General features: G+C 42.1%; 1 protein-coding gene across 8 annotated transcripts in view; it reads left to right on the forward strand.

The window, feature by feature from the left end:
• Positions 1-22100, forward strand: part of RNF144B (ring finger protein 144B) — a 99790-nt gene that overhangs the window by 70339 nt on the left and 7351 nt on the right. For all 8 annotated transcript variants that reach the window (XM_072853364.1, XM_072853363.1, XM_072853360.1 and 5 more), the window contains exons 3-7: positions 4141-4245; positions 12519-12579; positions 18670-18874; positions 20039-20183; positions 21892-21981. In XM_072853364.1, coding sequence (XP_072709465.1) covers positions 4141-4245; positions 12519-12579; positions 18670-18874; positions 20039-20183; positions 21892-21981 — 606 coding nt within the window. The remainder of the gene's footprint in view (positions 1-4140; positions 4246-12518; positions 12580-18669; positions 18875-20038; positions 20184-21891; positions 21982-22100) is intronic.

The raw sequence follows: 22100 nt of genomic DNA on the forward strand, positions 1-22100 counted from the left end.
AGTCTGTTGCCTCAACCATTCTGCCTCGACAATGTGATGCATTCACGGAAACCTCGCTGTGCTGGTAGGAAGGTCACTGCTGATGACTTGCTCTGGCCATGGAGAGTGAGATGATGGTATGGCTGACATTGTAAGCCGCAGGTCCTGTGGTGCAGCCTCTCCAGCCACTGACTGCTCTCCGTGCTTGTAAGTCACCGCACTGCGGGAAATTGGTGGGGCAGTGTAGCCCAAAGGTGTTGAGACATGGTGTTTTCTTGGATGTCAGGATTAAGATCCTTTCAAGGAACTCTAATACCACAAAAAGCTGAGTATCTTGGTCTTACCTTCACTTTGTAAAGCAATTAAGTAGCATATGTAGCACGTGCAGTTTTCCTAACTGAGATCTTGCTGATTTTTGTAGACAAAATGCATGAAAAGTCTTACCATTTTATGTCTTCATAATGTATTCTCCATAGTGTGGGAGGACATACTGCTGAGGAGGTCAGTTATGATTCATTATATAGACATTGAATCCTCTTTTCATCACATTTGCAGCTTGTACATCTTTTCAGATACTTTTATTTGCCACTTTTCAAGTAAGTAGCGAAATTAGTAGCTGAGCTGTAAATAATAGTAAAACCCCTCTAAAACCAATCTTACTGTTAAAGTGAAGGCGTATTTTAAAATTTTAGTGATTTTCCGCTGTCTCTTCTTTGCTGCTAACTTGTGAAAGAGGGAACAAGAAGTTCACATCTTCATTCATGTACAGACTTTGGTAAAAAGCTTAATCCTTCAGTGGTAAATGTTAAATGCTTCTTTTGAGTTTCCCAGCACCTTTGAGTCCTTCCATCAGCTTCTCGAATTGCACCCACAGCACCTTCTCCAAGCACACAAAATCAAGGCAAAAGATTTAATATCTATAAAAACTATAACAGGGACATTTTTTGTGAAACATTTGAAGATCCATGGCACTGGACACACCTATTATAAAATCTCTCCGAGTCACCCTCTGAAAGCACAGCACGCTCTAAAAGTATCACAGAAGGCTCTGGTTGCTCACCTATCCTCACCTACAACCAAGCAGTAAGCTAGAAGAGAAGGAGAATCCAGGTGCTTTAGCAATCCTTAGAAATCTCTGTGCTCCTGGCTTGGTACCCCAAATTATTTAGATACTGCACGACAACACTGATTGCAAAATCCATACTGTGGATCAAAGCTCCTTAAGAGCTTCAGGCCCATCCTTGCACAGAAGGGTAATTGTCAGTGCTCTGAGCTTCTGTCCTGGAAGTCTAAATTAAGAACAAGCCTCTGGGCTGCTGCTAGGCCTGCAGTAACTTCTGAGGCTTTGTCCTCCCTCTTTAACTGGCTGACCTGAGCTGCCCCCAGAATACAAATCCACTGTACCATGCTGTCAAAACAAATTACTAAATATCAGGCAGCACCACAGAGGAGACAGAAGCCAGGATCTTAGCGAAAGTAAAAGGTTGCTCTCCCATGCTTGCTGAGGAATTAAGGCAAACTAAATGCTTTGGTGGGAGGGAAACATTCCCCCTTCCCCAAATGCTGCCCTGAGACTTGATCCAGAAAGTAATCAGGTCTTCCATGAGGAGAGGGAGTGAGATATAAGGAAGCTCTGCTGGAGCATCACCCGTGTATCTAAGAAGTGCACCCAACACACTGCAGCACATGCAGGTTTTGGGGGAGTCAGAGAGCAGAATTTTCTGTTTGCATCAGTCATGGTGGAGGCTAGGTGCAGGCACAAACCAGGGAGGGAATTTGTGCAGGGAGTGAGCATGTGATACCCCATTTCACCTGTGATATCATCTGAAGCATGTGGGCAATGCCAGGTGCTTAATGAATGTGGGGCTGCAGGAGCAGGTCACCCACAGTCTCCATCCGCATCAGTAGTGGCACTGGGAGCCACCCTGGGCTTCGGGGACACTTTTTTTGGCTTTCCCTGTGCCACCTGCTGCCACTGCCCAGACCGTGGAGGCAGCAGATGTGGGCAAGGCCCTGGCAGCTCCGTTGTCTCTAGGGTACCTGCTCCCAGGCACCACCATAGTTATGTACTTGGTTCTGCTTACTGCTCTGTGGAGGAGCTGTGTGTGCTACTGGGGTGATTTGATCCAGTGGTTAAACTGACTCTTTATAAGCACTGTGCCTAGATGCCTTTGGGAGAGGTGGGTGAGGAGATGGGACAGGGCACTGAGACTGCTGTTTGAATAATAAAAGAACAGCTCCTGGTTAAATCTGGGCTGATATTCCCTAGGGAGCTAATACTGCCTTCAGTTACTGACATGATTTCTTTTTTGCTCTTCACCTGTGAGTATCTCCCTCACCTCCCACATACTACTTGCACCATCAATTCCTTACAGCCTGCTCTACTGCTTTCTTATTAGGGGTGCGTGCTGGATCTGAATCCATTAGTGCTTAATGAGCTAGATATTTAAAGCTTAACATTTAGGTTATACCCCTACCTTCTTCTAAATGAATGCATTTCAAATATTTACAAATCAAAAGTAAGCTCATTTAAAATGCCACTAAGTTAAGCTAAGCTGATTCTACTTGCTTGAACTAATATCTCCGAATAGTTCATCAGAATTAACCAAAACATGTGGACATGGATGTTTCAGTAGAGAGACAGACAGAATAATAAGGAAACCTCATTTCCATTTGTAAAAGTCCTAATTATCCTGACATTTAAGAGGGTACCAGTTTTCCAATAAAAATACAAATGAGGAAATTTCTTTAATCAGAGCACAATATGCAAGGCCTTCTCAGAACAGTCCAAACTAATGCAGGCTTGAATGTTAAATGCCTATAAATACTGGAAGAACAGTTTGTGAAGAGTCCTGAGGCTTTACCAGAGCTGATGCTCTGAAAGGCTGTGATTTCCCCATAACCCACTTAGTAGCTCTTGAACTCGGTGCCTGTTCCAAAAGTTGGCAGAGAGACAGAGGTCTCAAAGGCCTTATGTTTTGACATATTTCTTGAAAACTGATGGGGCAATAAGGGAAGAAGCCAGCAGTACTGAGGAGGAGGAGTAGAGGGCATGAAATACAAATCTGTAGGGAACAAAGCTGTATTAGTCCTGCTGCTTGTAAAATATGTTGGTTTTCATTTACAATAAACTATGCAAGCTGATACCAAAATCTGCCAGAAACCCATGTTTTGTTATTTTGTTAACAGTGATTTGCAATTTACTGTATGCTTTGCCATTATTTTGAGGAGACTTGGTTGTTTTGTTTGATTTAGAAGTGAGCTCACTTACTTACCTGTGCACTTTGGAGATACAATTAAAGCACTGTTCTTTGGTCCATTGCACCAGTTTTATGCCATGATTTTATTGAAGACTCTATAATATGTGTTAAAAAGACAAGCTGGATATATTTGAAACTGGCATGCCAAAGAAAATGGGGGGAGAACAGAGAGCTTTTTTTCCTTGGAGGGGGAATGCCTGCCATTTTTGTGTAATGAAACAATTTGTAAACATTCATAAGGCGGCCTCCATGCTGGAAATTGACTTTGACTCTTGCTCAATAGACTAGAGGCTGATGATAAATCATGGTAAACCATGGAAATTACCTAATCTATGTGGGGGGGTTGGGGCGGGGAACTGATAGCTGCACATCTTCTAGGGCAGATTATAACCTCCTAACCAGGTTATAAACCCCCTTCCCCTTTTATGCAGCTGAGAACAGTAGTCTCTTTCTTCTAAATGAGGTCTCCTACACTGGAGACTGCTGGCTGAGAGTCTGGCTGAGAATTAAGAACACAGGGGGAAAGACAAAAGAGCGAAGCCTGTTTAATTAGGATGAAACTTATCACACACACACCACCCCCCCACCACCCCCCATCCTCCAATCCCAGTTTAGCAGAGCATAGGGATTGTTAGCACTGAAAGGTCTGACTTGCTGACTTGGATAAACGCAATGCTTGGCAGATGAAGTCATGCATAATTAATTGTTCTTTGTTGCATTCTTTCCAATGTAATGACTTGTAGCATTCACGCTTATAATAATTGATGTTTTCTGTGTGCAGGAGCTTCAGGACAGCCAATTAAGGCAGTGGAGATGGTAGCTGTGCAGCATCTCTAGCATCTGTGTGTTACCGACATGTGGGCTATAACTTTTTTTTTTTCTTTTTTTTACTTGTTTCTAGTGCCTAAAACAGTACATGCAGCTGGCAATTCAAGAAGGTTGTGGTTCTCCTATCACGTGTCCAGACATGGTATGCTTGAACCATGGGACCCTACAAGAAGCAGAGGTATCAACACTTTTTTCTTTCTCTTTTTTTTAACATAACCCCCCCCAACTTCTTTATCTACATAATAAATATGATCATACACTTTTTCCTCCCTTTGATTACCTTTAATGAGCTTTTGGCAAGAAGCCTGACTGACAAGAGGAATTAGAAACAAACGGATGTTTTTCAAGAGTTTTGCTCCTTTTTCCCTCCCTCTATGCCTTGAGGAAAGGCTTACTTGGCATCCGGACAACCTCTGAATTACCCATGCAGGTGACTTAACCAGAATACCCTGTATCCCAGAATTGCTGAGCCTCCACTAGTACTGTCAGTTAAATCAGATTTGATTTGACTGCAAACACTGAAATTTTTGCACCTCTCTTAACTCAAGAGCAAGAACTCAAACTGATGGTACACAAGGCCAGAATTTCTTCGTGCAAGTTTATATTGGGCTGCAACAACCAATTTGCAGCCTAATATAAACATGCAAGACTGTGTATAGTTATATGGAAAGAAAGGTGTCTGCACAACACTGATGGAGGTAGGTCTTAAGAGATATGAGAAGTGTCTTCATTCCCAAGGCAGGGATGGGAGAGGTTGAGAGCTTAGAAGCTAAATGAGGTTTAGGCAGAGCTGTTTGCACGTCTGGCATGTGCACAATCTCCCAGAGTAACTGGAAGGTTCAGTTTGAAGGTTGGAGGTGGAGAAACTGGAGGGGAAATGTGCTCCTCAGACCTTCTTGCACTGCTTGGGACAGCCCCTACCAGGGCTGTCTTGGATGGCCCCTACCAGGCTTGGGATGGGCCAGGGGATGGGCATCCCCTACTTGGATGGCCCCTACCAGGCTGCCTGATGGTCTCCCAGCAATGCTCAAGCAGCCTCCTGCCTGACTTAGGGCTGGTGTAAAGTTTCTGAATTGGGCTTAGCGCCAAACCCATGACATGGGGAGGAGCTGTTGGCAGCGTGGCTGGAACCCTCATACGTGCCAGCTGTTCTGTGCATCTAGAAGGCCATGGAAAATTGCGGGCAAATCTGATGTTGCCCTGTGGCTATTCTTGCTTGCTTGCTTTGTGAGCCAGGTAGACCCTGCTGGGCCTGGGAACACAAGCAGGAAAAAAAACAAACCAGGAAAAAAAGGTGGCTAAGGGATTTTGGCTGGTTTTGTGCATTCTCTCTGCATTTGTTTGCAGGGACAAAATCAAGGAGAATCAGATCTCCATCCCTGAACTGAAGAAAAGCAGCTTATCTTCTGGGTTCCCTTGAGCCCTATGTATACAGATGACAACTGTGGTAGAAGTATATAATCCTATTCAAATGCAATCAGTGGCAATGCAATTCCCAATACCAAAAATGCCTTTTTCTCCAGAAAAATTCAGGATCTCCTCTCCAGCATGCATTTGAAACACTATGGTTAGCTGAATCAAGGCCTGGGAGTCACAGCTATGTTTGTTATGGTGTGCAGGCATATGGTGGAGCTTTTCTTTGGCTGAATCCAGCTATTGTGGAAAGTAGCCAGCTGTTTCCCTTCCTCCTTTCTTTTGCATAGATACAGAGAGGGCGTAGCAATGTCCCTCCCAACCATCACACCAGATTGGAGGCTACTAGCCTTTATTGAAAAGGCGTTTTTAAAAGAAAATTAACAAATAGTAGGAAGAATTCTGCTCTGTTAAGCTAGGATTATGATTCTATAGGAATTATAGAGATGTATTTCCCCTTAGTAAAGCAGGAGGACACTCCAGGGCATGTATTAATGGACCATTAGCTTAATCCTTGGCCGCTTTTTGGGCAGAAGGCAGAATGACTAAACAGCCCAAATGTGCATTAGTGTCCCGTGGATGAATGAATGTTCTGACGCTCCCTTTTGGCCATGCACTTGAAACACAGACCTTCCGCTTGAAAAGCAAACAGGCCCCAACCTGGTTAAAATGAACTGCGTATGTATTTTACCAAACACCTATTTGTTTCAGGAAGAAACCCCCCCAAAACCCCAAGAACAACAGAAAGAATAGATTGTCTCCGTTAATAATCTGAGACATTAGTATGTAAACTACAGATTGTGTATGAGCACTCCGTATTCTTTTTTCTTCTCTATAAAGGCTGTTCCATGTGAAAATGTGGCTTTTGAAAGCTGTTATTTAAAAAACAGAACCTTATTCAGATGGTAGAGAATGTGCTTGAATATGGCTATTGTTTGGCATGGAAGTACTACTTAGAATTACAGTTTATTCATTACATACTCTGAAACTCCTGGTGTAAAAGTGTGAGCCTTCCCACCTCTGGAGGGTCTGGATGTTTGATCTCTGGCTTCTGGCAGGAAAAGGTTCCTCACCAGGACAGTGCCATGAGGAATGACATGTTGCCTGTACTGGGAGAAAAAAAAAATTGGTCTTTTTTTCTCCCCTGTGTTAGCATCAGGGTTTTGAAAAAGTGTATTTTTCATGTCATGTCCATTCCAGACTCTGCTGTGACTGACGTTTACCAGGTACCATTACAGTTTGGAGAAAAAATAGCAGTTCAAACTGTCTTTGTCACGGACACGGTGTTAAATTGGTTCCTATACTTTGGGCTAAATTGTGTCTAATTATGCTAGCTAATGCAGTTGTTTTGTTTGCCTTTTAAATGCCTTTTGCCCTAACCTGCACAAGGGAGATAAAGTGAATTTAGGCATAATTTGAAGTGAAGGAAAGCCTTTCCATTGACTTCAGTGCATTTTGGGTTGAGCTCTCTTCAATAAGGAGACTGAAAAATTAATAACAAAGCTTATAAGCAATTTATAACACATTATAGCTATGAAAGTTCCTCTTTCCCTCTCTCAAGGTCCTTATTCAAGGTGTGTGACATTTCTTCAGTGCTTTCCAGTGACCTATTTGTCTTCATTGTGAATCAAGTCTGTTTCATCTTCTTGGTAAAATTCTTCAGTTTATCTTGTTTGGTACTAAATTGAGAGCCTTTTCAGAGCTCTTGCCTTGATCCTGAGACACGTGCTTCTTGTGTTGCTTTTGGGGGATGGAGGAAGGCAAAAACTCTGGTTAACATTTTAACAGGGAATGGAATTTCTTCTTTTATGTCTCATGAAGAAATGAGCAAGTGTGAATAGTAGGAACGTGTCTCTGTAAAACAGTTGAATATTTCATCAGTGTTTGGGGAGTAAACTGCTTATTCATAGAGTATAGGAGGTGTTGGGAGTTAAGACTACTTTTGGTGAGCTAGAACATTGTGTCTCACTGGACCTCAGAAGAAAATGTTCCAGGTTTTTATTCTTAAAAAACTTTAAATGAAAAGTCATTTGAACTAGAAAATTGTACTTTTCAGTGCTTTGAAAATATGTTTTCTAAAACCCCTGTGTTTGGTTGTTTTTTGTTTTTACTTTAACAAAATCTAGTTGAAACTGGTACATTCTCCAGCAGTTTTTTTATTTTGACAAATAGTGCATTCAAATGGAAGAAATTGTTCCACTGGAGGGCTTGAAATCAAGTGCAATCCTAGGTCATATCTTGACCTGTTACATCAAGATAGCAGCTGGTTCTAGTATAGCTGCTTTTAAGTAGAAATAAATGGGTGTTGGTGGTGGGAAGGCAATGGTTTTGGCTACAGACTCTGTTTCAAATAGCTGGTTACACAGAAAAAGGGAAAGTTTAAAAGCAATCTCGTTAAACAAGATGTTTGTCCTTTCAAGCTCTAATAGTACAATAAACAAAGATGATTTGGATTCATTCCTGGAAGCAGAAGGTAGACAGAACATCTTATGTTAATGCAGTTCTTTTTAACCGTGCAGACTTCTTCTGTCTAGAATATTCGTGTCTCTCTTGGGAATTTGCTCCATTGATTTAATTGGACCAGTTAATATTCCTAATCTAAATAAGGGGTAATTTATTATGGTTTGAAATGGTTTTACTTGGTGCAAATCCAATCACCAGTGTAAGCTATGAATCAGGGTATGTCTCAACTGCGTACAGGGATTTCTAATGCAGCACTCATTTGGATAATGTCTAGGGGATTGTGCTTTGCTGTTTCTGATTCCTGTATTGTTTTGAAGCTTGTAATGTTGATGCCAATGATCCATTTATACATAAACTGATTTGGATTAAAACCGTGCAGCAGGCAGTAAAGGAGATACTGATTTGGGCTCTCCTTTTGCCTCTTAAGTTCGAGAAGGAGAATTACCCCTTTGCATGCAGTGCAGATTCTGCTTATTGTCCCTCCGTCTGTGTAAATCCATGATCTACACCAGTGCTAACCTTCCAGAGGGTTGTCAGCGCTTTGTAAAGTGGTGCTGAAATGGGACTGTGACCCAGATCTTAGAATTCTTAATTGCGTTATATTCCATACATAGCTGAACACAAATCCCATTGGGAGTCAGTTTAAAATACCAGTTTTATTTTTAATTTGAAAATCGGTTTACATTTTGCTAGGGGCGATTGAAATGGTAAAATGAGGAGGAAGGTGAGAAAATGTTGCAGGCCAACCTATCTTTTTCAGGGTCAAAATTAAATTTTTTGTTGTTCTTATTTACTTGTTTTTAAATAAATCCAAGCAGAGCAAATGAGAGCATCTTAATTTTGGTTTTATTTGTCACTAAATAAGAGAAGAGCTCCTAAATTGAGAACATGAATAATTTAATATTTCATGAGCATGGTAGCTGATGAGGAAAGGTGTGGGTGTAATTTCTAACAATAAAGAGATTGAACCCTCATACCCCTTCGAAAAGCAAACCACAGCCCAAGTTAAAATTATTTTGCCTTCCTTGCAAAACTAGACAGTGCCTCTGTGAGTGGGACTTTCACAGAGGTGGGCAATGCAACCCTTTGCAAGTAGCAGTTGTTGCTGGCAGTGCAGAATCTGCCCTTGCTGCGTATCTGCTAAAGCAAGAAAGAGAGAAGCAGTTGTCCTGGTGAACTTTCCTCCCTCAGCACTATCGAGGTTTGATTCATATGGGTGTGAAAGGAAGTAAGATCTATTCAGTTTTCTTGATTGCCTCCTTGCATCTCCCTTGAAAGCCTGAGAATAGGTGGAGTAGTGATTTTCCCTTTCCATTGTGGTAGCCAGTGTTTAAAAACAGGGGAGTTGTTCTTCTTTGGCTCCTGGTTACTGCACTGCCCGGGTTACAAGGAACAGTCTGCCCCTGTGTAAACTGAACCCAATTATTTCATACCTTTTCATTTTCCTTCCTTTGCTCTTTTGTCTCGTGTAGTAATAGCACCCTGGTTATCATACCACGTTGGGCAACCTTTTTGGAAACTTGGCAAGGGTCCAGCTGGAGCCTTTTGTGGTAGTGAGCCTTCAAAATTTTGCCTTTTTTCCCTGGATATTTTTACTTCAGGTGAAAGCTGCTGTTCTTAGCAAGAGCTCTTATGTATTCTTGTGCTCTATAACAAGAGTATTTTAACTGCAGGCATGGCTTACAGGGTATAGAAAACCAGAAAACTTATTTCAACCCCCAACAATCTGGTAAGTCTCAAATCAAATCTTTTCAGGAGAGGAGAGTCCTTGCCTCTCATTTTCTTCATAGGTTTTTATTGTAACCTTAACCCAGTATTAAAAAAAAAAAGCCGAAAAACTTGTCGTGTAGCATTTCTTGCTGCATTGAATAATTTCATAGCCTAGAATAAGAAGCATCTGCTTTCTGACATGCTCGTGGTCTTTCTCTTTTGGCCCTTTGCCATCCTCTGTCCAGCCCAGGAGTGTGTGCGGCTGTGCAGGAGAGGAGCTGTTTGGGATGGACTCCCGGGTGGGGCTGGAGAAGTTGTATGAAGATGAACATTTAGACCCTGATGTCAAGTAGGAGGAGATAAACACCTAATCCCCTTACCATGCTTACAGCTGTCCTTCTCAATCAAGTGTAAATGAGATTAAAAGTTCACTCAGGAAAGGATTTGCTGTTTTTTGGGGGGACCTGATACTCACATTTCATTTTTTTTTCAATTGAGTTTGCATGTACAGCTTTGATGTGGCACTGAATTCAGGCAGCTTCTGCATTCCTTTCCTCATGCCTAAGGGTACTAAATCTGTGAGGGGCTTCAGCTCAGCACCTCCATGTGGGTACTATCAGGAGCTGGTCTTTCAAAGCCTGCAGGAGTCATGACAGGCTGTGTGTGTTGGTGCTTGGAGCTGCATGCAGGGAATGGGGAGCTGAGCTGTGAAGAGGCTGTGTAGGAGGAAGAGTGAGGCTGGGTGAAACAGGTGAGGAAGGCTGGCATGGTAAGATCAGGTTTTCAATAGGAGAAAGCGAAGCTTTCAGCACTGACCCTGCTTCCTATTGAAATCTGCAATAAAACTCCTAACTCTGCTCCCACTGTAATCAAAAAGGCCGATTTTTAATACATGGGAAATTCTGGGCTCAATAGAACTGCTCTTGAAAAACTGTTTGTTAAAAGCAAGAGCAAGCACAGAAAGACCCCAGACAACTAAACAATTCACTCAAGTGGCTCTTACAGCATTGAGACTTGCTGTTTTAATTTAGTCGTAATGAAGGGAAAATTTAAAGTAGTTGCCAATGCTCACCCAGCTAGAGAAAAGCAGATGACTCTTCTTGTTTTCCAAACTCTATTTAGATTCGAAGCTGCCCTGGGGAGGAGTGGGAAATACTGAAGTGATGTGTCTTGTGGGTTTTATATAGCTTTGTTGGTTGGGTTCATTCTTTGCTGAAGCTGCTGAACTTCACTCTTTTTTCCCCATTTGATTAAGTTATTTGTTTTCCAAGAGTGTTTCAGCTGGCTTCTGATGAACAGGTGACGAGTTTCCCAGGAAGCTCTCTGTGTCTTACAGTCATATTAATGTAATATTGATTAGCCATGCAAATACTTTCATATTAAAAATAGTTTACACCCTGAATTCAGAAACTGAATGAGGACAGTACTTTGCCCCAGGGCTGACTTACTAGACTAAGAATATGCTTTGTTAAGATTTGTTGGTGTTTCCCATTTTTATATTAATTAAATATCCATTAAATCCTTTGTTTTCTTTGACCATAAGTCTTTTAAGCATTTTTGAACTCTTGACATCAGTAGGATTATTTTTTGTATGACATTGGTTTAGATCAAATAAATGATCCAAACATCTGCTTCAAAATGCAATTTTAATTCCAATTGATTTGAGATCTTAATAAAGCAGTTTCATATTTTATAATATACAAATGGATATATTCTTTTCTTTTTTCCCATCTATGAAAGCAAATGTATTCACAGCATCATAGTGAATACATTTTTTTGTCTTTGTATTTCTTCTCACGAGTGCTGTGTCATGCAACCCAGAAGGATAGCAAGGGCCTGTGTCCACTTCACTGAGGGCAAAATTTTGCCTTTTATAGTAATCTGAAGGACTGTGGTGGGATACTGGATGTGAGGGTTGAGAGCCCTTTGCTTTGAAGCTGTTGCTTCTACATTGTCTCTCAGTGCTTCAAATGATCAGGTCTTGTATTAGTCTGGGTTTATTTTTAGTAAAAGAGAAAGACATTTTCAGTGCTGGTACAATATTACGAATGGATCAAATAAAGAGAATGATCTCAGATTCTGAGTCCAACAAACATGTGGCTCCTCAAGTGTTTGTGAAGTTTCTTTTGAACCCTGTATGTAGGTTTGCTTATTAAATAGGGTACTTGGTTTTCTTACGTAGACTCTTAATTGAAGATTAGAGCATTTAGCCTTTTAGGCTGCTAGTTTAATTATGGTAATGTGTAAAATGTATCAGCAAAGCCTGTATGTCTATGCCAACTACATGTGTTAACTTCAGTCCAGTTCCCAGTGTGCTGGTGCTTGTCTAAGGCAAATTCCAACAGCAATGGCATTAACTGTCTCAGCCCAAAAACCATGAAGTGAATAAAAAATGGAAACCAGACTAGCTTTTAAGTTCCTGAGAGCTAAGTGACCCCTGCCATTAAGACTGGGAGACATGAATGAGGAACCATTCATTTGAGCTGTATTCTTGTGCATGAACAACATGCTGCAGTCTCCAAGGCTGGCAAGCTGTCACCCTTCGTTACATTAAACCAACATGAAATAAAACTGAGAAGCCTGAAGTAAATACAGAATCCACAGAGAAGGCTTTCCTATGCATGGTAAGAAAGACGTGGGCTGAACTACTGGGCTGTGTGGCTGAAATAGGAGAAGTCAAGAACTACCTTACGTTTTGGAGAAGGAAGTCAAGGTATGGAGGAACATGGTGGTGAAAGCAAGCAGGAAAAGAAGGTGAATTTGAGAGCCAGTTCAGGAGAGCAGGCATGTAGACCAGGGTGCTTATTAATTTTTTTCAAGTCTATGTTTCTAATGCTTTTTCTGTGTGTTTGTTTCTCATTTCAGATTGCCTGTTTGGTGCCTGTTGACCAGTTTCAATTATACAAGAGGCTGAAGTTTGAACGAGGTGCGAACCTTTCAGTTTCTATTACCTTCCTTTTTAAAGTGTCAGTGGAGGCAGTAGTATTACATACTGCAAAGACAAAGCCTGTTGGGTGAGTTAAGGAAGAGACAGAGAAGATGTCTTTGTTTTGAAAAAGTTTAAGAGCAATCACTAGGTCTGACTGTGCTCCAGGGACAAATTTGAAATTATTTCAGTGGGGCAGAATCAACAGAGTGGCACCTTACTGAAATACCATGCTTTTACTCAAGCTTGTGGGCAGCACTCTCAGATTGCGTGCCTTGAGGTGGTGGTTGTACTGGTAGAACTAGACAAGGTGCTAGAGGCTGGTGCAGGGCGCACATGGTCCTTTCAGACATCCATATGGATCTTCAGAACTTCTGCAAGGGGACAGATCCTGCAGTGTGATGGGGATTTTTGCAAACATCCCTGCAAGAGAGCTTTTCTTATGTAGAAGCCTTATGTGTGTTCATCTAGTGTATTTTAATTTTTCCTGAGGGATAATTGGACCCCTCATTACTAAGTAAGGGCTATTAGTAAAGAAGTTTGAAACTGAAAGTCTTACTGGGGCCAAGCTTTCCTATGCCAGAGGTCGGCCTTCTGCTTCAGGCTGCTGAAGAAGAAACTTGCTAGTCAGAAGGATGAGGTCCCACACTGGTTTTAAAGACTGACACCAACTTGAAACTCTCAGCTGGAAGTTGTAGCGTTTTTCAAAGAACTCACTCCGTGGTAGCTTGCAGGGTAGTGTATCTGGGACTGATCTGCCCTGACTCCACCTGTTTTCAAACTTTCCTTGACTCTATTTGTGTTCTTGCTTTGCATGTATGCTTAGATGCAGATGGATTGGGAATGTGTATGAAAATGCAGAGATTCATAAAAGTTAGGCACAGTAACGCACTTGAAAAGATGGTCAGATAGAAGAATATATGGGTTTTTACAATATCCCATCTGGCATGAGTCATGGTGAATGACCACGAAGTACGAAAACTGCTAAATGAGTATACCCAAGTGTGCCCCAGAATTCATGGGCAGATGCAGTCTGTAGCTATGGTTTGCAGGCACTCAGGCCAAAAAAGAAAAAAAATCCCAAACCCTGCTTTCATTTTTTATTTCTCTTTCCTAGTTTACCACCTTCTCGTTTGCCCTTAATTCCTTAGGAAGTCCCTCCAATTCATAAGCCAAGCAGTGGCTTGTCTACAGCCCTAGACAGTGGAAATCAGAGCTTGTTAAATCACCATATTAAAAGGTTAAGAAAGAGAGACATTCTTGCAATACATTAATCTGTTTTATATAAAACCTTTTTTTAACTGAACACTGTGAAACTAATGATTTCCTGGTATCTCCTCCTCTATAACTAGCCAAAGCTGAACTCATGATCTTTTGTCCAACTCCCTGTTACATCAATTATTTTTTTTTTTACTGCATCCCACACACAGAAGTCTGAAACTTGTCTATTTTTTAAATCCTCCTTCCCTTTTCTTTCTTGCCTAAGTCTGACAAATCCTCCTCCACCTCCACTACTTCTCTTCATGATGTTTCTAAGATCTGTCCTTTCTCCTGTATGATGAATAAAACTGGCATCCAAGCGGCAGGCTTAAACCCTAGCCTTTTTGCCTTGCCTATGGCCCCAGCAATAAATCCAGCTTACTGATGCCTGGGAACAACGTTTCCTGCTAACTCAAGCTCTGACCTGGACACCAGCACTAATCCCAACCCCAGCCAAGACCTTTTGCCTATACTGGGTTTAGCACTGCCCCAAGGCTGACCTTTTTGGACTCATCAGCTGGACCTGGCTTATTAGCTTCTGCTGGCCTGAAGCTCTGTTCTCAGACCTGACCCTAGCCTGGCAATGCCTGCCTGCCTGTCCCGACCAGCGCCGACTCTGGCCTGACAGTCTTTTTCTGAAACTAGCAATAAACCTTCCTGATGGCACCTGCTGGGGCCAAATTCTGACCCAGAATCTGCCCAGGGTCTCCCGGCAGCTGAGACCTGATGTGTGCCATGTGTCTGTGTCAGCCATAGTGCAACCTAGCCCTTTTCAAACCTAGCGCTACGCAGAGCCCCGGCCACTACTGCCTAACTCTGCCCTCTCCCACAGGCTCTCCCCAGCCATAAACACTGTGTGCCTCACGATCCATTCTCACACCAGCCCTAAGCCAAACTCAGCTGTGGCTCCTTGACCTAGCAGCAAAAGCAGTTCATCGATCTTTGTGTTGAACCATGGGTCTTTTCCCTAAAAACATGTGAACTCCAGTCAGGATGCAGCCTGCTGGGCAGGGCTGATATCAGCCAGAAGCTGAGCCAAGTACACCTTCTGAGGGCCATGAACTCATTTCATTTACTTAATGACAGAGAACATCTTGAAGAACTGAAATACAGCATAATAGTAGCATTGCTCTTATCAGCCTTTCAGGGTTCATTTAAAAATGAAGAAAGCCTTTATATGTGAAATATTTTGAGCTCCCTTTTCTTCTTAATTTTCAGTTTTTTTCTTCAGACCAGGCACTGGGGAAGAGCTAACTTGGGCTCGCTAGGGTTTTTTGTTGCTGGGAAGAAGGAGTCAGCGTGGTAAGGAGAATAAATAGAGAGCAATGAGTTTTCCAGACCTTGCTGTACCATCTTCTTTTCCGTGCTTGCAAATGCAATAGGCCAAATTCTGATTCTTAAAATAGGCAGGTACTAAGGTGTCCTTCATGACTTTTGCTCTGATCAACAAAGCCCTTTATTCAAACCCTTCAGCTTCCTATAGACACTTCTCTCAGCTTTATTCTGTTGAGATATGGGCTCTTTGCTTCAGCACCCCCTTTGCTTTACTAGAAATGCTAGAAATAAATAACCAGCTTCTTGAGTAAGTCGAAAGACTTGCTCTTGCTCCGTAGTCTTTGCTTACCAGTCTTCAAGTGATTGGTAAAGCCAATGCTTGTCACCCTTCCAGACATTTTCCATCGCGAGATGAATTTTGAGGAAAATTTTGAAGGCCTGAAGAAGAACTTATACATCCAAAAGCTATTTTCCCCATCCCCCATCTGTGCTAGCTATTTTAATAAAATAGATTTGCTCTCCATTTCCGTTTTTTTTTTTAAAAATTGACAAATAATATTGGGTGAAAAAGTAGTAAGAAGTAGTTGGCATACAATTGTATACCTGTAGACACTTGTGTAGTTTAATAAGGAATGCACTGAAAATATTCTATCCTCTTGTGTTTTTTGTGTTCTTAGAATGCAAATGTTTTCAGGCTTAAAACCAAGCTTTCTTACATATCTGTAATTTCTCTGCATCTAGTCGGGACCTAGCCACAGAGCTTCCGTGCAGCATATTTTAATAGAAGAAACAGAAGTTGCTCTGTGTCTGTTTAGGATGGGGTTGATATGGTCATCAGAAGTAATGAAATAGAGGAATAGGATGTGGTTAGGACATATGCATTATATTTCTATTTCTGTGACAATTGCCCAATAGGCCAAGTGGTAGATGATGAGAACCCCCATTTTATGTGTGACCGAAAAGTAGTCCATTTTAAAAGGAGGTGTTCCTAATATTCTGCGAAAGGCATAGGCTCATCCTTTCAGTGAGTACCTCTCCTGAGCCAGAAATTCTCCTTTCTTCATGGTGCTGCATTTCCCCCATCTGTTTCCCACATATCACCTGCTAGCTCGTGCGTTTTGTGAAAACTGGCCAGATCCTTGCCTGGTACTGGCACTGTTTGGGACGGCTTTCCTCCTGAGAGTGGAGCAAGCGTGGCTGAACTGGCTGTGGGGAAACAGGGGAAAGGCTCGGGAGAGAAATGGCCCTAACCAAAAGATGGAGCAGCTTGTCAGAGCAATATGATAGCCTCTTTCCTTTTTTTGGCTGCTCCTTTTTATTTTTTTCTGGTTTCACTTGTACTCCATGGTAAACCAAACAGTATGAAACAGCATGGATTGCAAAACACCATCTGTAGGTTCTTTGTAAAATGGAGGAAGTGGGAGAGGAGAGAGTTTCATCTCACGCATTACATCTTGCTGCAACAAATTTGTAAAAATCAGAGAGATTTACAACCCAACTCCCCTCCTCCCAATGATGTCAAAACCAGACATCCTGTCTTTCATCCAAAAACAGGATAGGAGAATTTAGGTTTTCAACATGGAGTATGTTAAGCAGCTATCTGCAGGAACTGCACTTTATCTCATTTTAACTGCTGTTTATCAACAGAAAGCATACAGAAACTACTGTGTGAAGACTTAAATGCAATAGCCAGTACTAGGCCATGGTCTTACACAGTTCAGAGTTTCTTTTAAGGGACACAGAGGGAAGCTACAGAAATAATGATTTCTTAGTCAGGACACTACTTTTTCAAAGTATATAAAAATGTAAAATGGCTTGTACTGCCCATCCATGTCTCTCTCCTCCCCACAAATGAAGCTGCAAACTATTTTGTTCCGCCTTTCATTTAGTAGAAAGCAAAATGTTTGTTTGTTTTGCGGGGCAAAGGAAGCATGTGTAAGAGAATAAGAGCAAAGAAGGCAACTAGATTAATGAAGTGGCTGGAGGTAGATTGTACAGGTGTTTTGCTGGCTCTGCCTAAATTATAGATGACAGCCTTTGCCACAGATGCAGAAATTCTCCACATCTGTCAGAGTACTCTGACACAGACTTGAAAATTACCTGTAGTCAGAGCATTGTATACCTGTGTGTCCTGCAGCCAGCAGAGAGGATGGTCATCCTTACGTGGTTCCTCACTGTAAGTGTCCTGGACAAATGGGAGAGAGGGGTGGCTTTAAAGAAACTAGAGGTTTTCAAGGTGAACAGAGAGGTTTGGCATACTGGAAAAGAACCGAGTTTCTCGTGCACATTAGGTTATGAAGTTTGTGGGGTGTCCTTCTCCCCAGGTGTTCCTGTATGTGTATCTAAATGCTTGAGAGCTTGGGGTAAAGTTTTACTTTTTTGAACATATTTCTGGTTGTACAGTTTCTAGTTTCTGGATATCTGGACAGTGAACTGATATCACTTGTTTTTCATGCTGACTGGAGCATCTGCTAGATATCCATCCACCAGCCCCCTTCACTGTGGGCTACCAGCAACCTCCTGCAGAGGAGCAGTGCAGGCAGCGGGGCAGCGTAGGAGGAGGTGCCTTCAACTGTTTCAGCAAAATTTGCCAGAGAACATATGTCTGGGGCCCTTGTGTGGCCTTTTGTTTCAAGTGGGACAATATTTTATCTGCTGGAGGTACAGAAGAACTTTGTAATGGCTTTTGACACCTCACAGTCAGGGATTTCCACCTGTTCCGGAGACATCCCCTCCATCTATTTATTTTCAGTGGTGGTACCAGAGAGCTCCCAGGGAAGGAGGAAATGCAGCTCCTGCAGGCATGACAGCCCTTTTACAAGGAGGCTCTGCAGGGTGGGAGTGTTTGGCTGCACCTCATGGACTTGAGAAGTATAAAGTGCACACACAGTGGGCACCCCTAACAGTGAATGTGTTTCAGCTGGGTTTCTGTTGCAAGCCCAAATTCATTGAATAAAGGTTGGGCAGTGAGAGGAAGAATCAACATGTATCATTCGCTGCCATGTGGTGATGTCTGTAACTCAGTGTCTCCCCCCTGAATCTTGCCTTGACTGTTGTTGTAATCTGATACCTTACAAATAGTGATCATATAATAAAGTGAATATTAATTGGAGTTTGTAGATAGAAGGGAGAAAATACGGCCCGGAATGTGACTTGACGTTAATTTAGTGACAGTCCTTCTGCTATTTACATGAAAGATACAGCATGGATTGGACATGTGAAAGACAGGGAATGACCTAATGTCACAAAAGACACGTGCTTCTCAGCGAGCAGCAGTTTCATTCGTCTTTTGTACCTCCCTATAAAGGCAAAGAATATGTCCCATGTTGTGTATTGCCAGTCTTGTGATGCTGCTAGTGCAGCTGCCTTAGCAGAGCATAACTGCAGTCCTGCCTGAAGAAGAGGAGTAGGCTCGAATGCCCACGGCCATGGGCACAGAGGGCTTCAGCTTCCCCACCCACACACAGAACTGGATTTTGTGTACCTAGACACATGCCACTGGAATGAGAAGGGGATGGTATAAACAGTTTTATTTCTCTCTCTGTTACATTTCAGAAGTCCACTTGGACCCCCAGAGGACGTGGTGCCCTGCAGCCGACTGCCAAACGGTGTGCTGTATTGCACTGAGCGAGTCGGGAGCACCAGTGCCGGTGGAGTGCCCGGCTTGCCGCCTGACGTTCTGCTCCTCTTGCAAGGAGGCATGGCACCCACAGCGCCTGTGCCAGGAAAACCAAACTACTCCAGTACCAACTGAGCAGGGGTAAGAGGGGAACGCATGGAGGCCATGCAGTCTTTTGATTCTTTTTAGTACAGGGTGCTAGCTCTGTGCCTCACATCAGTTTCGTGGAATGGCTTCCTTCTAGCTCCTTAGGTACATCTCTGAGACTGTCCATCTCTCCCAGTGTTTCCTAAATATAATTCCAGTCTAATTATTATTTTAAATGATACATTTTGGTTTTTAATACTTCATATTATTTGTGTACTTATCAAGTTTGAGTTGCCACTGACACTTCTGAAAGGTGAAGCCCTCCAGGGCTTTGAATCTGCCTGAAGGCTTTGTTTGCGTGCTAGAATTATGACTTGTGCCCCTACAAAAAATTCAATACACTAATAGTCCGGGATCCAAACTTTGCTTATACTGTGATTAAGAAACCACCCCTGCTTAATATTTATAGAATCTCTGCATACATGAATCTTAACTCTTATGCAAAGTGGGTGTAAATGTCCCATTTGGTGTGAGAAATCTGATTTATGCTCATTTTGCATAGGTGTAAATGACCTACAGATAAGATTACATAAAGCATTAATCTACAAAAAGAAAACACTTCTGTGTTTAAATTATATAATATGTGTGGCCATCCGTCTTTGTTTTCAGAATCAGATTACATTGTCGTGTGTGTTCAAAGTTTTCTATCATTTTTTGCAAGAAATGAAAGACTTAAAATCTAAGCATTCTGCTTGCTAGAGACTTCATTGAATAGGAGTTGCCAAAGAGCCCTCACTATAATTTTTCTTCTCCAGGTTTGATCTTTGGCTTTAGTGGAGTTGAAGGCTATTTTGCTCAGGCAGGGACAGTGCTGTAAGTTGCATAATCCAGTCATGTTAAATGAATTGTGCAAGCTGTCTTACAAAGTGCTAACTTTTAATGCTATAGGTGATATGTTTGTGGGGATAGTGAGTGTTGGTGTTATGTAGCATAGAAGACCAAAGGAATGGATTTTCACTTTTACATGATATAAATAACCTTACACCTAGTAGTGAGTATACTTCAGTGTATTGTACTGAATATAAGCTTCACACGTCGAGTGCATTAAGACAACATAAGATGCACTGGAAAATAAGCACAGTACACATTAGGCAGTGGAGCTGAATATCAACAGTAATTCAATTCACATTTCACTTTAATATTTCCCTTGTCTTGTAGATCACTTATTGGAATGGAGACAGAGGCACCAATTAAGCAGTGCCCAGTTTGTCGGATCTATATTGAGCGAAACGAGGGCTGTGCTCAGATGATGTGCAAGAACTGCAAGCACACGTTTTGCTGGTACTGTCTACAGAACTTGGATGTAAGTGCTGCAGAAAAAAACAGCTAGATAAAGGGTAATAGGGTTGGGGTTCATCTGAGGCCCCCTACAAGCTCTCCACCAACTCGTTTTTATCCTAGTGTACGTTTTGGTTGAATTCAGCTTCTAACTTCATTTCTTTCTTCTCATTCATCCAGTGCTTTTATTTATTCTTTTTCTATAATGGATTATAGCCATGTCTGTGGGTCCCATGCTAGTTCTTTGAGGGCAGTGGGACAGACTGGTTGCTTTCTGGAGGTCCATTCCAGCACCACCTTTCTCTGATTCCCTCTTCCAGTGCAATAAAAATAGTTTGGTTGAGAGCCAGGAAGTAAGTGTCTTCCACCTGCTCCAACTGCAAGGGTCACAGCCTATCCAAAAAATGGTATGGTACTGGGTGAAGGGGGTTGTTTCACAGGTGGGTGCGTTAAGAGCTCATATGGACTAGGTCTCCTTTACTAGCCCATCTCTAGTGCCATGTTTGCTGAAGAGAATGATTAGTTAGTAGGCTTGAGGATAAAAATGTTGGATTATGAAGTGCAGGTTGCTAGCTGTTTCTCAAATGATACCAACTAGTCTCAACTTGTATGGACTTCAAGCTTCCTAGCAGGATTAAGAGAACAGGAAGTAATGTGCTTGTGTGTATGACAGCTTCCCTTTTCGGCACAGTCATCAGTAACAACTGTGGGAGTGTGTAAAGGACTTTACCAGCACTTGGAATAAAATGTTAGATGCTGCATGGCTTTTCTTTTCTTCTTTTTTGTACTCCACAGTTAGCAAACAATGAGATTTCCTCATTCTTAATCCTTCCTTTTCTCAGCATGCTAAACAGGTTTTGCTTAATGTTATGTCCCATTTCTGTGTGTGTGAGCGTGCTTTTTCAACATGAGTCTTCCGGCTTGCCTCAGAGTACATGGAGTGCACAATGATTGCTTAACACCGTGCTGAACTGGAAGACTATCAGATTCTCACGGACTCTGCAGACATGCCCTTACCAAGTTTTCACCAGTTCAAAGGAGAAAGAAAAAAGAAACCATAGTTGTGTGATTTGAATGTAGTTTTTCTAAATGTGCAGGGTTACAGGAGCTCCAGGTGTAGGTGAAGGTAATACCTGCAGAGCCAAAGAGTGGGGCTGAGAAATGAAAGAAGAAGCAGTGTCAGTTTACAGCGCAGCTGGCTAGGGGAGGGTAATGCAGGGCATTAGTCACCTTCTGAAGAAAAAATGGATAATTTAATAAGTATTACTGGGAAAAGAGAAAGGAAACGGGGATTTCCTACTTTTTAAATTTTCCTTTTAAGCCTAGGAAGAAAATGACTCTGAAGTGCAGGGACAGCAGGAGAAGAGAAAGTAGAAGTACCTCAGGAAGATGATTCCTCAGCTTGCTAGTTTTCAGAAATAACTGTTTACAGGCCCCTTTATAATCACCAAATTACAGACTAGGTACTTGTGCAATAGGTGCAACGCATATGCTGATGCTTTTTAAAAGTGGGGGAGGAAAGATGCTGTACAATAGCTCAGGCTCCAAACACACCACACTTTTTGAAACTGCAAGAAGTTTCTCTAGAGAATTATTTGGAAGACAGGTGAACTTGTCTGCCAGCAGCTGGTCATTTTAAAGCAGTGTCAGGAAAGTTGTATTTCCAGTCCAGCCTTGAACCTCTCCCCGCAGTACTGTAACCTGCTCTTACAGCTTCTCCTTTTGTTTTTCAGAATGATATCTTCTTAAGACATTACGACAGAGGCCCTTGCAGAAACAAGCTGGGCCACTCGCGGGCTTCAGTGATGTGGAACAGAACGCAGGTGTGTTCCTAGTCAGCTGAGCAGAGCTCTCATGCATGCATGAAGCAAAGAGATTTTACCCTTCAGTGAAGGACCAAGATGATTATTTTCATGTTTTCTTCTATTTTTTGGTGACCTAT

The sequence above is a fragment of the Ciconia boyciana genome, chromosome 2 (assembly GCF_034638445.1).
Source record: "Ciconia boyciana chromosome 2, ASM3463844v1, whole genome shotgun sequence".
Taxonomy (NCBI): Eukaryota; Metazoa; Chordata; class Aves; order Ciconiiformes; family Ciconiidae; genus Ciconia; species Ciconia boyciana.